The 17,014-nt window shown below is 43.6% G+C and overlaps 1 protein-coding gene across 1 annotated transcript; it reads right to left on the bottom strand.

Annotated features, from left to right (window-relative positions):
* Positions 1 to 126: 126 nt before the first annotated feature.
* On the bottom strand, positions 127 to 16,723 carry LOC115023625 (protein O-GlcNAcase). The gene is made up of 17 exons (XM_029454791.1): positions 16,547 to 16,723; positions 13,853 to 13,904; positions 8,888 to 8,985; positions 8,298 to 8,429; positions 8,048 to 8,219; positions 7,864 to 7,962; positions 7,207 to 7,476; positions 5,882 to 5,968; positions 5,143 to 5,609; positions 4,878 to 5,052; positions 4,664 to 4,720; positions 4,196 to 4,281; positions 3,946 to 4,050; positions 3,405 to 3,493; positions 3,088 to 3,277; positions 1,378 to 1,537; positions 127 to 890 (listed from the first exon to the last, which is right to left on the bottom strand). Exons 3-17 carry the CDS (start codon positions 8,897 to 8,899, stop codon positions 754 to 756), a joined length of 2,238 nt encoding a protein of 745 aa, XP_029310651.1. The 5' UTR covers positions 8,900 to 8,985; positions 13,853 to 13,904; positions 16,547 to 16,723; the 3' UTR covers positions 127 to 753.
* Between the last annotated feature and the right edge of the window lie 291 nt (positions 16,724 to 17,014).

Raw genomic sequence — 17,014 nt, forward strand, 5'->3', positions numbered from 1 at the left:
GGTTGTGTACAGGACATCTTAAAGGAATAGTCTTGCAAAAGTTAGATCAGAAGATGAATACCACTCTCATGTCTGTCTGGTAAATATGAAGCTACAAAGAGTGGGTTTGATGTTTGACACATTTATAGCTGTTTCTGAGATGTTCCTACTTGAGGGGCGTTCACAGGGATTTTCCCAGTCAGAAGCTAATTTTTCCAATTATTCTGAGACTCCATGCTCCAACATTTAATGGGTTTTCCCTCTGCACACGGTGCACCCTGCCACCAATTTATATGAATATCGGGCCTGTAGTTTTTCCCTTATCCTGCTGAAAGACAGACCGAAGAAACAGACTGATAAACCGAGCCAAAGACATGCCCTCAGAGGAGGTTGTAGCTGCTGATCTCCTGCTCTGCTCCCAGTGTTCTCAAACTATCCTGTCGTGGACTTCCTTCTAACTTCATTAAATCTTGTAATCCGTAGCCAGGGGTGGAATCCAAGAAAGATTAGCACAGCTCTGCTGAAGGTTTATTTTATATTTTGTAAATCCTTCAGAAATCTCCATTCATCCCCATTACTGCTGCCACACAGGCTCAAAGGAATCCCAGATTGTTCCTTTTTAATAAAGGAAATATGCACATCCTGCTTGTTTGAAGAGCTGAGCCGTCTCTACGCTGTACTGAACATACTGTGTTGTCACTTTGTTCTGTGTGTAATTGCCTGTATGTGTGCAGGTGTGTATGTGTGTGTAACCGTGTGAGTGTTGGTTTCTGTTCAGAGCAGCCTCCCCAGCACCACTCCCTCTCTGCTCCTCGCTTCTCCTCTGAGGATCTCCAGGAAGCCCAGTTTTGTCAGGAACTCCAGCCTCTGACGGTCAGTCGGCTGCACCTCGCAGAACACACCCTGAGAACCTACACACACACACACACACACACACACAAAAGACATGGACAGATGCATGAAGGCAGCTATTCTTTTGCGTTGCCTGTGTGCGAAATGCTCTTGTAGACAATGATGCCTCGTCTATTTCTCTGGCTTTTTGAAAGGGAGACGGTGACCCCGTGGCAGACAGAATTGCACAGGGAACACCGATGATGCCATTAGTCAGCTTTTACTTCATAATTCTAAATTAAAGCAAAAAATGTTATCTATTGCCTCTTTAATTCAGAATGTTATTTTGACACATATTTTACCTCTAACAATTATTTAGCATCCTGCAAATAAGATATTGTACTAGTCAACTAGCAATTGTGATCAAATTTGTTCATTTCCTTCATTTTGTCAGAAGTGATGGTTAATGCTGCATTTCCTGAATTTAAAGCACACACACACACACACACACACACACACACACACACACACACACACACACACAATGACTCGACACCCTGTCCTTACCGTTGGCCTTGAGTGCAGTGAGCAGGGCGGTGAGCAGAGTGCGGCTGACGCTGACGTCCACCAGCTCAGGCAGCGCGTCCAGCCGCAGCTGAGAGGGGAAGTGATAGAGGAGAGATTCTGGGTACTCCCCCTGGTCCTCCTCCATCAGCTGGATCAAGTCCTGCACAGAGGAAAGCAGGGACACAATCCTCACAATGTGTTGGAAGTTCATCTTGCCTTAGTCAATGTTAGTCATTTTTCTTGTCAGATAAAATTAATATTTCTGTTGTTGTAGTTTCCAACAGCTGCCACAAGGTGCTGCTGATGAGCCATATTTGACTGACTGCAACTTATAAAAAGTCATTAGACTTTCAAGTTATCCAGCATCTTAACAGCAACATTTATATATAAACAGACAGTATAAAGACTAATAATCATCTCAATTAAATGTCACCAAATATATTTTGTGCATACACTTAAAGTATCAACTCTGCAGCTCTTATTTTGTAGACATAGACCTCTGTGATTAGTCTAATGAACTTCCTGGTAAGTAGTTTATCCTGGAATAGAAATGTTTAAGTCATAAATCATATATTATCACTAAAAATATATTTAATTGGGACATTTGCTTGGCTGTCCCTGTGCTAAGGAGCTGAAATCATTCATTTGTCATTCACACTTTGATATTTAGGAGATTTAGAGCAAAATGTTTCTGATTCAGAGAGAAAGATTGTCTGTTACAAACGTATTGTCTCATAAAGAATAACTAGTATAATGCCACTCCAGACTTGCTGTGTTCCCTTTTTGTTTGACTGTCCTGTATAACTGGACGTAAGAAATGCTCTTTGTAGTAAAATATCCTCCATTTATGTTGATTTGTTTTGACTCGATCAGTATGAAAAACTTGCTTCAGGAAGGAAACCTTTTTTTGTAGCAGATTTTATTTGCAAAGCTTGGGAGAAAAGACACAGTATTTTAGTTTTAGACTTGTGCTTTTGTAATGGAATGAAATATTTGACCACTGCGACTGTATTTTTGTCTTGTAATCCCGTAAGGGTTGGGCACTCTGATTTACTTTCTTTATATTCGAGTCGGGCACACAATCAATCATATTAAGGCAGAGTCAGCTCTTTTTTAGGTGCAATAAATAAGTGGACATTGGAGCCCTGCAGTGTGCAAGCTATTTGTTATCTATCTCAAAAGCAGGAACAGACACCGTGCAAATGCTTCTACCTTCAAACACCTATGGCTGCAGTGTGAGTGATAGTCATCTGAAGTGGGACTGTCGGTGTGCACCGTGACGCACAGAGTGGGCAGATGAGTCCTCCACAGGTGTCGGGCTGACTCATCACAGGCTCTGTTTGTCTCTTTGCCTAAAATCTCTAAACTGTTTGTCACAATGAGCAACAGTGACGCTGTTCCTAAGTCTGTTATCGCCTCGTTCAACAAGGATGCTGTGATAATGTAAGTGCCCTATATTCACAATGTTGTCTTTGTTGGTTTGCTTCGTTTACCTGCGTGTTCCACCCCCATTGGGTTATTAGTTGGCCACAGAGGGCTCCAGATGGTGTAACTGCAGGTTTGTCTAAACATTTGTGTGCATAATTTCACCTGTGTGTTGTGTGTGTGTGTGTGTGTAACACTCATGTATCTTTCAGAATGATTAGTTACGATTAAAAAAAGAAGAAAGAAAAGGATGTTTAATGACTTTCTTCTACTCCTCGCATTCACCTGTGTGTTTGGGTGTATGTTGCCCCCTTTAGTTGGGTATTTGTCCCTCATGGCAGGCATCCAGCTGGCCTGGCACCGCTTGCCAAACAAGCGAACATCCAAGATGCCCAACACACAGCCACACACACCCAGTTCATCCTCCAGGATGAAACAGTACTCCGGGCACAACACCAGGCAAGGTCCGAGACATCTATGGAAATGTGAAGAGACAGAAAGAATATGTGAGTATAGTCATTAAAAACGATAAATATCCATTGTGGATGTGTTTTGCGATGCAGAAGATTACTCTCCTCTTTCCTTCTCTCTCTGAAACGCACCTGTCTCCTATGACATCTGGGTGAAGACTGGACTCTTGGCCACCCTGAGTCCTCAGGTGGAGTTGGCGCACCATCCGATACAACTCCAACTACACACACACAAAATGAAAAACATATTTTTTTTTTATATCGTTTTGAGAGATGAATGTGGTTTCATGTCCCGGCCTATTATGCCGTATGTTTCCCTACAACAGTGTAAATGTTGAACCAAAATTCTACAGGTGACTAAATAATCTGTGTCATTTTGAAGGTTTCTCCATATACGGATCCTACTCTGGCACTGGCAGAAATCCCATAAATCTTCCATGACTTTCCGTCACTAAGTCAGAGAAGCATGCATGACCTAAAATCTTCTTCCTTCCTGCTTCGTTACCAAGGGCTACATAATATGGTTTCCACAGCAGCGATGCTCAAGGTTTGCAGTTGATGCAGTGATTGTAACTGTACAAATGTACAACATATTGCCTGTCTTGAATGCACCTCGTTGACTTCCATACTAATCCATGAATTATCCTGGCATTGTGTGTGAGACTTCTCTTACCTTGTCTTTGCCGTGATAGGGCCGGATGTTATAGAGACGCGAGGTAGGGAAGAGAGGAGGCGGATGAGTGAAGAGTTCACTGCTGCTGCCTATTGGGAGAAGCATCTACACGCACACACACACACAAAATCAAAAACACAGACGTTAGGCAGTTGACACATTATTAATCATTTAAGAATACAAGCATGCACAATATAAAAGCATGAGGATTAATCGATTGAAAAAGCCACGTAATACAAACACACCATACCTGCACCTCCCCGGACACGCCCCCTTTGAACACCCATGGTTCTGATTCCACTCCCAGTAGGTCTGCCCCTGTGGTCTTCCCGCACCCTACCACAGCCAAGAAGCAAATGTCCGTCAGGCGACATCATGTGATGAGGGCCAATGAAAAGCCCGTGCAGAGAGAGAGAGACGGCACAGTTAAATCAGCTTTAAATATTCATGCCAGCATTAAAGTTCAGCGTTTTACAGCATCACAGCTCCTCAAGAGGCTGAAATGAACTTTTTCAGTTTTTATGCTCATGCCATAAATATTTGAAGCATGCTTCATTCATCGCTGCACCATTATCTGCTGAGTGCTGAGAAATAATGATTGGATGAGAGGTTAAAAGTTGAAAACTTTCAGACCGGATTTACTTTAGATAAGAATGATTTGTGCAGCTTGTAGTTAGTTATTCCAGGCAGAGATGGAAAGGTCATCATGCCTACTCACAGTGGAAGCAGTTCTTCCAGGTGCCCAGAGTGGAGCTGTCACTCAACACTCGTCCATCTGAGTGACATAGGGGAGTGGGTGGGGTTAGATTTTACACAAGCATAGTATGGTATAGTAGTATAACAAATAGAAATAAGTGCGTAAAATATGCATTACAATAAATATGTAAAAATATAGATAATATGTGAAGATCTGTGCTTCTCTTGATACTCACCCAGCCAGCATATGAATGCTTTAGCCACCAGAGCCGTGTTCCTCAGGTCCCACACGTAAGGGTAAAGGTCATAGAGCACGGCCCTGTTGGCCCCTCCCACCACGCTGCAGTGGAGCTGCGCTATGTCTTCACACAGGGACAGGACCCTGGAGGACCGGCCACGCCACTCATCGATCTGAAGACACAAATACAAGTACAAAGATGAATCATGCACTCCACAAATCAAATTTCACCAACAAGAAATCTACACAAAACACACACTGACCTTCTGAGGCGGCGTCTTCTTACTGTTAGAGCTGACCAGGTGGCAGTTTGCTTTCAGCCAGCTCAGGTCCTGCAGCAGTTTCTGGGCGGACGGACCATACTCGTGGGGCAGATAATAAAGACCAACCAGCAGCCGCACCTGGGACTCACTTAGCAGGCCCTTCCCACCACAAAGCGCCCAGCCCTGGGCCTTCTGCCCCCTGCCACCGCCAGAGGGTGCGCCAGGCCTGGGTGCTTGAGGTTGGTGGTTGGGTTGAGTAGACTGGTTTACTCTCTTCTTCTCTGTCTCCGTCTCCCCCTTGGCCTTAGTGGGTGATGATGGAGGTGAGCTGGAGTTCAGGGGGAAAACGGGGAGCTTGTCCACGACAGAGGTTCCTCTGAAGGTGGAAGAGCAGTCGGATCTGTCGGGGGTTTTGCAGCGAGTTGTTGAAGCAGAGGAACGCTGGTCTGCTCGCGTGCTCTGCCGACCTGTAATCATCAAGACAACAAAGCTTATGTTTCGTAGACGATTTGTTTATTCCTATCAGAGTGGATGGAAGCGGTTTGTTTTGTTCAACAGCGACTAACGAGCCACCCAATGAAGGATTCTTTGGTATGTAATACCCCCCCCCGTCCTAGCTATTCATTTTAGAGAATACTATACATCCAAGAGGAAACGGACTACACCAAATTGTTTGAATCCAGTCAAATGTCAACACACGTCTATATAAACAGGCACAGCACAAATCACAGTGTTCTACCTGCTTGTAGTGGTTGGTTGAGTTCCTCCATCCAATCATGTAGAGCAGCAGACAGAGCTCTATCAGGACAGTATTCACACTCCTCATCTAGAGCACAAACATTTATATGTGAGGATACTTGGTAACTCTTATTCACACAGTAAAGAAACCCACTCTTAAATTCCTTTGCACATTCAGTCTGTGATGTTCATTTCATTCCAGTTGGACATGTTTTAGTGGACAAACCTCCCCACAAACAGCACATATACTTCCCCTTTAAATGTAACATTTATGCATGACTAGAAAAGAAGATGCACTTTCTCAGAGCTCGACTTATCGTGTGTTTGCTGGTCTGTTGAAGCTGCTGTCCGATATACTGAACTGAGAAAATATATTTTTACAGGACTAATGTTGCCAACATGCCCAACTGTACTGCAATATTACATCATGTCTCTATTTGGAAAATGATCTGTGGGAATGAAGACATAAAAACACAATTACATCTAAACTCTGATCCTAAATCCAAACCCCCCCCCCCCCCCCCCCCCCCCCCCCCCCCCCCGCCCCCGCCCCCCTCCCTCTCATGCAATCATTAAAATTCCTCTTCTATTTCCGCCCATAACACAGGCCTCCGCCGGCCCTTCATCTCTTGTCTCATCCCCTCCCTTGAAGCCTATTTCGCCTGCAGCCACCCGCCTTGTTTCTCCTCCACAGAGAGACTTTCCTCTCTTCTCAATTCATCCTGCGTCACCCCGCACAATTATTCCTCCATCACCACCTTTCCCCGCTCGTCTTCAGAACAAATGGCACGCTACAGTCATTTATATCTCTTATATTTTTCCATCCAACTCACTTGTTTCCTCTTTCTTTCTCTGGCGGTATTCTCGTGTATTTCACTGTCGCAGTAAATGTATTAAATGAGAATAAAACGTCAAATTAAGGTGATGCACGAGTTCTTACAGCTCCAAGTTCTGACACAAAGTTTTACAGTATACGGTAAGGAACATATGCACTATGATCTCTTAATCATTGCTGTAAATAGATCCACTGCAGGAGTAAATGTTTTCATTCTTTGTAACTACAGCTGACAACAGCTGGAGCTTTAATTCCTACGAGATAATTTATTTGTTAAGTAATGTCAGACAAAATTGTGTTAGTTGCCAAGCAACACTTGCTTATTAGACATTTCTAAAGGCAGCAATGGGACTAATCTCACATGGCTCTGGTCTGGCAGAGCCTATATTACTTCATTAACTTGGGATGTCTCCTGTCTCAGCACTGCTACAGTATTTCCTCCTTCCTTCCAACAATCCTTTCACGTTTCTCCCGATCCCCCCTCCACTGACCTTTCCTCTCCTCTTTTCCAGCTGTGTACCAGCTGCCCAGCGAATGAAGAGGGATGTAGTTGGCTTCAAACTCGCAGTTGGGGTTGAGTAACAGGCCTCTCAGGTGGCTCCTCAGCTGAGGCTCTCTGCCCTTGAAAGGCCCCAGGAAGAGACGTCTGGAGTCGTAGTCATTAGCGTGCAGGTTGTCCCAGATGAGCGGAGGGCGCTGGAGGACAGACTCTACCTCAGCCAGGCAGTCTACAGACAGTTTCCTGGAGATGACCTTACTGCCTGTGGGCCGAGAGTGAAGGGAAAAGGTTCACACGTAGAAGATGCACAACAATCCCAACAAGAATCTCCTGCAGACTGCAGAGCCTCATACACCTCGACATGTTTGAAACTCGTGTGTGTGCCGTGTTGTCCAAAGACTTTGTATTTGTTCCTCTTTTCTGGTTAACTCTAGTGAGGCTACACTAAGGAAGGTGGTTGTAGATTTATAATTGATAATCCGGCTGCAAAGTGCCCTCTATAGAAATGTAATTGTTGGTTTGGACATGAGGGCTCATGTTGCTGACGTTGAGCTCTTCATTTGTTCAAATTAGAATTCATCATTTGTTCATACAATTAGTTAATCAATTATAGATTTCATGTTCATGCTAACATGTGTAAGTGTCTCACCCGTCCATATCACTGTTATGTTAGGCAGCAGGTCCTCTCCGACAGTCTGCAGGTAGGGAGACTTTGATACGCTGGGAGAACACAGAGAGCCGCAGTACTCTACAGGGAGAGGAACGGAGGTATATTTTAGATTTGATACGTTTCTGTAGCCCACAAACATTCAACTTCAGTTCAGCGCTGCTACCTGTAGGGCAGAATAGAAAGACGGGCGGTTCCTCCAAGAACCGATACATCTCATTGGTTACAGTGACTTGAGCATGAGCGAATGAAGAAAAGGCCTCGCTGTCAGCCTGACACATGGAGTGATCGATGTCATCGAACAGAATAGCAAATGCCTGGCAGCCCAGGTCTGATACCTAGAGAGAGAGAAAGAAACATGATACAAGTTATATTCCTGTGTAGTGTTCATTATCTTATAATATCACATTACATACCTGTCTTAGTTTGCGTTTCAGTAGTGTCAGGTCACAGGAAGAAGAGAAGACGATGTCCTGACCAGGAGAGAGGGCGTAAACAAACTTCAGGCCTCTGGACCGGGCCTCCTTAATGAGAATACGGCAGCTGACCTGAGAGCAGGAGAGGGAAAGAGGAGAGTTCATTTGAATTTAAAGTAAGACAAAATGAGACACTGTGTGAGAATGCTAAACATCACCTGACCCTTCATGCCACATTTGAATGTCTCTGATCTCACTATGACCACAGTCTTACAAAGTACTATAAAGAAATAATGGGCAACATAAAAACGGTTGATGCCTTCAGAATGTTAATGATAATAAATGTACTAGTAAAGTGAAAGAAAAACCTGTTTGCAGAGTGAATGTAAATAAAAACTGTACAGGGAAATAACTTCTAATTTCACGTGGTCATAGTCATACATTGAACATTTCCACAAACCTTTGAAGGAAAATATTTATTAATTCCAATGAGTTATTTTGAGCCCTGAGGTCTGAAACATGTTCGGCTCTAGTCTGCAGTCAGGTCTGACACATAGATGGATCGAGATGAATGAATTGGATGTTCTTACCCTCCTCTTCATGAGAGTAGACTTCTCTCCACAATAGTCTGTGTTTCAGGTCATCTTTTGGGCCGTACAGGTAGGTGTTCAACCCCCAACTTTGCATCCTGGCACAGAAAGACACGGGCAGAGGAGGCATGGGGAGGGAACATGTTACTGAAGGGCAGGCTTAAGTCACCTCCTTGCTAAATCTGTAAATCTGCAACACGGGGGAAAAGACAAAAATTAAGAGGAAGAATTTATTAAGCATTATCAAGCAATTTCCACTTTTCTAATGCTTTAAAATAAATCTAATCAATTTATATATGCAGCTGTTATAAACATTTTATCCATCTTTCACACAGTTTGAAGCCAAAGATTTCATCAGAATCAGAAATCCTTTATTATTCCCACGACGGGGAAATGTACCTTGTTACAGCAAAAGAACAAGAAAGTAAAGTGGCGAGTGAACAATAGTTAAATAGAATAAAAATAATATAAGTACAAAGTGGTTGATACAAAGTTGTGAAAGTGAGTATTGCACATGGCAGTGATAATTGCACAACAGTGGTGGAACAGTGTGTTGTTGGTGTGGTGGTCTACCGGGGGCCGTGGTGATGGTACAGTCTGACCGCTGCAGGGAGAAAGGACCTACGGTATCTCTCCATGAGACACCGCGGGTGAAGCAGCCTGTCGCTGAAGGAGCTGCACAGTGCAGGACAAAGTGTCCTGGAGGGGGGCGGGGGGGACATGTTGTCCAATAGAGAGGACAGCTTGGCCGTCATTCTCCTGTCTCCCACCACCTCCACAGTGTCCAGCGGGCTCCCCAGGACAGAGCTGACCTTCTTAACCAGTCTGTCCAGTCTCTTCCTGTCAGCAGAGATGCTGCTGCCCCAGCAGACCACTCCATAGAGAATAGCTGATGCCACCACAGAGTCAAAGAAGGTCTTAAGGAGCCTGCACTCCAAAAGACCTGAGTCTCCTTAGCAGATAAAGATGAGCTTTGTCATGTACTGTAGGATCCCTGGAGAGGAAGAGACGAGGACAGAAGACAGTAGATCCTCTGTTTCGATCGTGTGGCCACACAGCTGCCAGGAAATGATCTCCTGAATTATAAATAGAGTACTATAGTACTAGAAGTGAAACAATAGCTGCATCACACACACAAACATGGATCTCTGTCTCTCTGTCTCTCTGTGTGTCTCTGTCTCTCTCTGTGTCTCTCTGTGTGTCTCTCTCTGTGTCTCTCTCTGTGTCTCTCTGTGTGTCTCTGTCTCTCTCTGTGTCTCTGTCTCTGTCTCTGTCTCTCTCTGTGTCTCTCTGTGTGTCTCTCTGTGTGTCTCTGTCTCTCTCTGTGTCTCTCTCTGTGTCTCTCTGTGTGTCTCTCTCTGTGTCTCTCTGTGTGTCTCTCTGTGTGTCTCTGTCTCTCTCTGTGTCTCTCTCTGTGTCTCTCTGTGTGTCTCTCTCTGTGTCTCTGTGTGTCTCTCTGTGTGTCTCTGTCTCTCTCTGTGTCTCTGTCTCTCTGTGTGTCTCTCTGTGTGTCTCTCTGTGTGTCTCTGTGTCTCTCTGTGTGTCTCTCTCTGTGTCTCTGTCTCTGTCTCTGTCTCTGTCTCTCTCTGTGTGTCTCTGTCTCTGTCTCTGTCTCTCTCTGTGTGTCTCTGTCTCTGTCTCTGTCTCTCTCTGTGTGTCTCTGTCTCTCTGTCTCTCTCTGTGTGTCTCTGTCTCTGTCTCTCTCTGTGTGTCTCTGTCTCTGTCTCTCTCTGTGTGTCTCTGTCTCTGTCTCTCTCTGTGTGTCTCTGTCTCTCTGTCTCTCTCTGTGTGTCTCTGTCTCTGTCTCTCTCTGTGTGTCTCTGTCTCTGTCTCTGTCTCTCTCTGTGTGTCTCTGTCTCTGTCTCTGTCTCTCTCTGTGTGTCTCTGTCTCTGTCTCTGTCTCTCTCTGTGTGTCTCTGTCTCTGTCTCGCTCTCTCTCTCTGTCTCTCTCTCTCTGTCTCTCCCTCTCTCTCTCTCTCTGTCTCTGTCTCTCTCTGTCTCTCTCCCGCTCTCTGTGTCTCTCTCTCTCTGTCTCTCCTCTCTCTCTCTCTTTCTCTCCTCTCTCTCTCTCTCTCTCTCTGTCTCTCTGTCTCTCTCTCTCCCTCCTCTCTGTGTGTCTCTGTCTCTCCCTCTCTCTCTCTCTCTCTCTCTCTCTCTCTCTCTCTCCTCTCTCTCTCTGTCTCTCTGTCTCTCTCTCTCCCTCTCTCTGTGTTGTCTCTGTCTCTCCCTCTCTCTCTCTCTCTCTCTCTCTCTCTATCTCTCTCTCTCTCTCTCTGTGTCTCTGTCTCTGTCTCTCTCTCTGTCTCTCTCTCTCTCTCTCTCTATCTCTATCTATCTCTCTCTGTGTGTGTCTCTGTTGTCTCTGTCTCTCCCTCTCTCTCTCTCTCTCTCTCTCTCTCTCTCTCTCTCTCTCTGTGTCTCTGTCTCTCTCTCTCTCTCTCTCTCTCTCTCTCTCTGTGTCTCTGTCTCTCCCTCTCTCTCTCTCTCTCTGTCTCTCTCCCTCTCTCTCTCTCTCTCCCTCTCTCTCTCTCTCTCTGTGTGTCTCTGTGTCTCTGTCTCTCCCTCTCTCTCTCTCTCTCTCTCTCTCTCTCTCTCTCTCTCTCTCTCTCTCTCTCTCTCTCTCTCTCTCTCACTCACTCACTCACTCACTCACTCACTCACTCACTCACTCACTCTTTCTCTGTCTCTGTCTCTGTCTCTGTCTCTGTCTCTGTCTCTCTCTCCCTCTCACTCTCTCTCTCTCTCTCTCCCTCCCTCCCTCTGGACATGGACCAGCTCTTATCGCCCTTGTCATTTGTGGGTGGACTATGTTCTCACTCTCTCCCTGCATGATTTCCTGGACAGATGGTATGTAAGTCGCCTCCACAAAGCTGCAACCTACCTCCCTCAAACACACAATACACACACTTTCATACTGTACACACATTCACAGCCCTAATCTGCCAAACTTATGCAACACTCACTGTATGAATTGTGCCTGCACCCCACACTTGAGTCTAAAAAGACCTATAAATAAAACTGGAGCCCACACGCTGCTGAATTTTGGAATTCAAATTCATCCTCACAGTAAAGCATGTATCAGCTGAAAAACAATAGAAGTTAAGGCACATTATAGTCACTTCGTTATAGAATATATATTTATCAAATATTATATATTAAACAGTTTATCATAACATGAAATAGGAAGAAAACAGTGTGCCATAATGATTTGGTCAGCATATCTGAGAGCAGATGAAAGCACAGGGAACAACTTATCTCCGGGGATTTATTCGGCTGTCACTACAAAACTGTGTCACAGTTCCCAACAGGGATTTGCTTCACTCGCATGTAAGATCAGTTTGGCATCAACAATGAATTGGTTCCCTACTAACAAAGTATACACAGGGGTAATATATGTACATGGAAAGAGTGCGTGCAAAACAAAACAGCGCGTCTGCTATCGGCCACTATAGAGCGTCTCTGTATGCTTTCTTTCACAAAAAAGCACAACTCTCCCGTACTGCTGATAGAAATGAGGATGTGTGTGCTTGTGTGTGTGTGTGTTTAACACGTTGCACGTTTATCCGTACCGTTACGGTACAGGTGCCCGGAGCGGCCAAAAAAGATCGCCGCCCTTTACATGAAGACGTCTCTATGTGTGTCGGCCAGCCTGAACCAAAGCGTTCATCCAACCTGCGGGCGACACATTTATTGGGGCCATAAGATGTTCACGGGAGCTTTGCACTCATCATGCGTACACCGCAGCGTTGCCACCGCACACGTGTGCATAGACTCACTTCGAAACCCTACAAGCAGCAGCACGATGCCTTACATGGCACTTTGACTTTGTGTTTTCTACAGTAGTTTACTGTCTAAGGAATCACTGCAAGCTGATTCATACTGAGTCTTTGTGAGTTAATGAAACTGTTGTGTCATCAAGGAGCGGCCATGGTTTAGTTTAGTCAAGGCTCTTAAAACAGTCATACTGTATAGAACATTTGATTATTTTGGATGTTGATTTTATCTTGTTCGGTTGGCTGTGAAGGTCTCTGCATGGAAAAAAGACGTTGTGGCTAAATAAAGAGCCAAGGGCATGATTCTAGTTTATGACAATGTGGTAAACAACAATTTTTCTTACCATTCATTCATTCTTCTTTACAAGGCAGCGGAGTATGCCAGAGTTTGTTTCCACCAGTCAATGGGTAAGTTTTAAACAGTGAATATCTGTGCCATTAAATGGACAAACTTAGATGCTGAAGATACTGAACATGGAAAGTCTGTAGCTACAGCTGAGGCTTTAGGTCTACTTTATAGAAATGTTGACCTAGAAATAGAAAATATAGATATAGACTTTTAGACCTGATGATGGCACTAGATGAAGGAACGTGAATACAATTCATCCTGAGGGGAACATGAATGTCTTAAAATATACCACGATTATAGAAAACATAGTTAACCAAGTCGCCACTACATGGAAAATCAGGGGATCACAAACATTAGGATTCATCGTCTGGAAACCATGAATGTCTGTACAAAGCTTCATGGCGATCCATCCAGTCTGAATCAAAGTGGTGACTGACCGTCAGACACACATTGTCATCCCTACAGCCACACTGCTAACATGGCTGAAATAATATCTATGAAACCAAATGATCTGCACCCCGTCTTTGATCCTCCTTCCACCATAACAAAATGCAGAGTCTGCCCCCTCCCTCTCTACCTCCTGTCATCCATGAGCCTCAGGACTGAGGATGAGCCTGCCCTTTGCTATGGAGTCACTCTGCATCAGTGCTTTTCTCTCAGGTCTGCCTGGCACTGATATAGAAGCGTGCAACTGGATTTAGCCCACATGCGTCAGGTCAGTAGCACCTGAGCTCACACTGTTCATGTGAAGAACAACCACACACACACACACACCCTCTGACCAGGTTAACAAGGTCTCTTGCTTGCATACAGTACAGTACATGCTGGTTCTGACAGACTTACCAGTGGAAGAGAACCTTCCTCTGATCCATAGTCCAAGGCCTCCCATAGAAACCTGCAGAGGAAAATAAAGTGCATACATGTCACTGTATATATTTGCTGAAAATTCTAAAGGGACAGTATCAAAAATACATATTTTCCTCTTACCTGTAGTGTTATTTATCAATTAAGATTGTTTTGCTTTGAGTTAGCGAGTGTTGGAGACATCGACTGCAGAAGGAAGCATGCCTCTACTCAGTTAACTAACTTTACGGCTCAGGAGGATGTCAATATGTTTACATCTTGCGCTGTCGTCTATGAGTTCATGGAAAGAGACATTTCTGTTGAGTTTTTTAAATGCATTTATTTGGCACTTTGAGCTCCACAAGCCGAGCGCCATCTAGTTCCATTTTATTTTAGAGAAGGAAGACGTCTCCAACACTTGGCCACTCAGACCAAAACAATCTAGATTGTTTATTTTGGATTTTTGGGGTGAACTGTCCCTTTAATTTCCCAGACTTTTTATATTCATTTATCATATTATGTGGCTCCAAGCTTTGTAGCAACTAATCACAAACTGGACAGTGATCAGCTGATCAGCTTCAGTCCTGAATGTCTGAGCACATACAGCGATGCAAGCTCTTTAGTGCCTGCTTGGTCACATCCTCTCTGTGCTTGGCAGAGGCATAATTCATCTCCAGCTACACTCGCCATCACATTTTCTATTTTTAGAAATGGGAGCATCTCCAGTGTCCCTCTCCCTCCTTTGTGTTCTTTTAAATAAGTCTGCAATGTGTGTGTGTGTGTGTGTGTGTGTGTGTGTGTGTGTGTGTGTGTGTGTGTGTGTGTGTACGTGTACGTGTACGTGCATATGTGTGTACAGTAATTGGGTCATAGTGAGATTTAAATCTGATCCACTAACATTTCAGACTGCTTTCTCCTGTACACGTCCTGCAGAGTGCTCTCCAATAAGACAGAAAACCTCATTATGAACTCTGTTGGATGCCACATGGGACTGAGAAACAAAGGTTTGAGGGACTCCAAGAATACGTGTGTGTGTGTGTGTGTGTGTGTGTGTGTGTGTGTGCTGTGTCAGACTTTTTATATTATTGCATTAAGAATTCGCACAATAAACACATCCCATAGAGCTGTGGGAAACCATCTTAGCTGAGAATAATAGAGCTGGTAAGTTGTTACAGTGGACAAACAGATCAGTGCTGAAACAATTGAATTGAAACATTTTGCAAGTAATGTTTAACGAACAAAAATGACAAACATTTGCTGTTTTTTCCTTCTCAAACTTGAGAAATCTTTGCTTTTGTCTTTTTTCTATCACTGGTATCAGTGAATTGGACATTTTGGGGTTTGTGGAATGATGGTCGGACAAACCAAACATTTAAAGATGCCACCTTTAGCTCTGGTATAGACAAGGGATGATATGAAAAATGTTAGTCTGGACAAAGTAATAACGATTCACGATAATATCCTCTTCAAATGAAAGTAAAACCTACTGGAATCAGCTTAATCTTACATTTAGTTAAGAAACAAATATCTTTATTGCATGATAGCGATTCATGATTATCCCGATAATAGAAATTCAGCACAATAAACTTATTGTGAGGGTTCGGGTTAGTTGTGTACCATCCCATCCATACTCTGGTAACTTCTGATCTGCATGTTTCACTATTAGCTGACATTTCGTGACTTATTAAACCTTTAATTAGCAATACAAAAAAGTGTCTAAGCCTTTACAAGAGTTTTGACAAGGCAGATGTTAAAGAACAAATGTTAGCCTTGGATATACTTTTATAATTGTTCAGTCTTTTGATGACTTAGAGATTCATAAAGGACGCTGACAGATGATGAGAACAGATCTGGTTTATCACATCTTATCGCTTTTCAGGATTCTGGATTGTTATTATTGTTGTCTTCCTTCAGATTTTTACACAGAAAACAATATTCATGTTTTATTTTCAAAGTATATACTTGCAGCATATAATCAGATACATATTTGCAGCCTAATTTCTTCATATTGTGTGAGTGTGTGTGTGTGTGTGTGTGTGTGTGTGTGTGTGTGTGTGTGTGTGTGTGTGTGTGTGTGTGTGTGTGATTGTGAGGTGAAGGACAGGTCTGTCACAATTACCACCTTCTTTTGCAATTATCAATGTCAATATCAATTAGTTGTGATTTGTCATTTTCATTAATGTTATTACAAATTGTCCTCTTCTTCATTGTTTACTTCCATTGTCATTATCATCCCCACAATAGTCACAGCCATCATCACTAATGCAATGTCATCCCAACAAAAATCAACACAGTCTCCACTCATCATTATTATCATAATTAACATCTCAATCATCTTCACCTTCACCATTTTTGTCAATATAATATACACATATGCACATAATCTTCATTTCCATTTGCCATTAATCCAGAGTATTTCCTTTCCTTTAGGCTGCAGTCTAGGAACCAGACATTACTGAATCATTCCCCCGCCTGCTCTTTGATCTCCACTTCAAGCCTGGCTGATCACCACCACGTTATCTCATAAAGACCTTTACATCCATATATTACTACTACCGCGCCCCCTTCACCTTCAGTGTCAAAACAATGCTGAAATGTAGGTCAAACGGTGGTCTGTTCAAAATCGTGTCCCCTTGGTAAGAAAAAAATAATCACACGATCTGACAGATCAGTTATGAAGTCGGCCGCTCTTACCTTCCACCACCCCACAAAGAAACTGCTTCTTCTCCTCCATACTGTCCTCAGCCCCGCTGCCTCCCTCCGCTTCCAGTCGGCCCCTAAAGAGCGAGGGAGGACGATATGCTGTCTGTTAGCTTAGATACCGGGGGTGTTCTTCATGCTTCTCCTCGATCTGCCTCCCTCTCCTCCTCTCCCCTCTCCTCTTCTCAACAACGCTGGTGTTCTCCTGCTGCGTTCAGGTCCCCAGCAGAAAATCCAGCTTTCTAGTACATAACAAAAGCAACCTTGCAAAATAAATCGTTTTTTGGTGGTTGTTAATTTAGCACAATTGTTATAGAGATACGTCTATCATAATTTATGCTGTGGTTACGGACTATTAGGGTTAAGCATTACGTTATTGTTTGTAATAATAATAATAATAATAATAATAATAATAATAATAATAACTTTACTTGTGCAGTAGAAGATATCTAAACAAAGGGA

This window comes from Cottoperca gobio, chromosome 18 (assembly GCF_900634415.1).
Source record: "Cottoperca gobio chromosome 18, fCotGob3.1, whole genome shotgun sequence".
In the NCBI taxonomy this organism is placed as follows: Eukaryota; Metazoa; Chordata; class Actinopteri; order Perciformes; family Bovichtidae; genus Cottoperca; species Cottoperca gobio.

Bases quoted from the DNA above. Each gene is read 5' to 3' on its own strand.
- LOC115023625 (XM_029454791.1), bottom strand. The intron at 5,969-7,206 runs GTCAGTGGAGGG...TTTGTGCTCTAG, and splicing joins TGGAAAAGAGGAGAGGAAAG to ATGAGGAGTGTGAATACTGT. The intron at 3,278-3,404 runs GTGCGTTTCAGA...ACATTTCCATAG, and splicing joins CCAGATGTCATAGGAGACAG to ATGTCTCGGACCTTGCCTGG.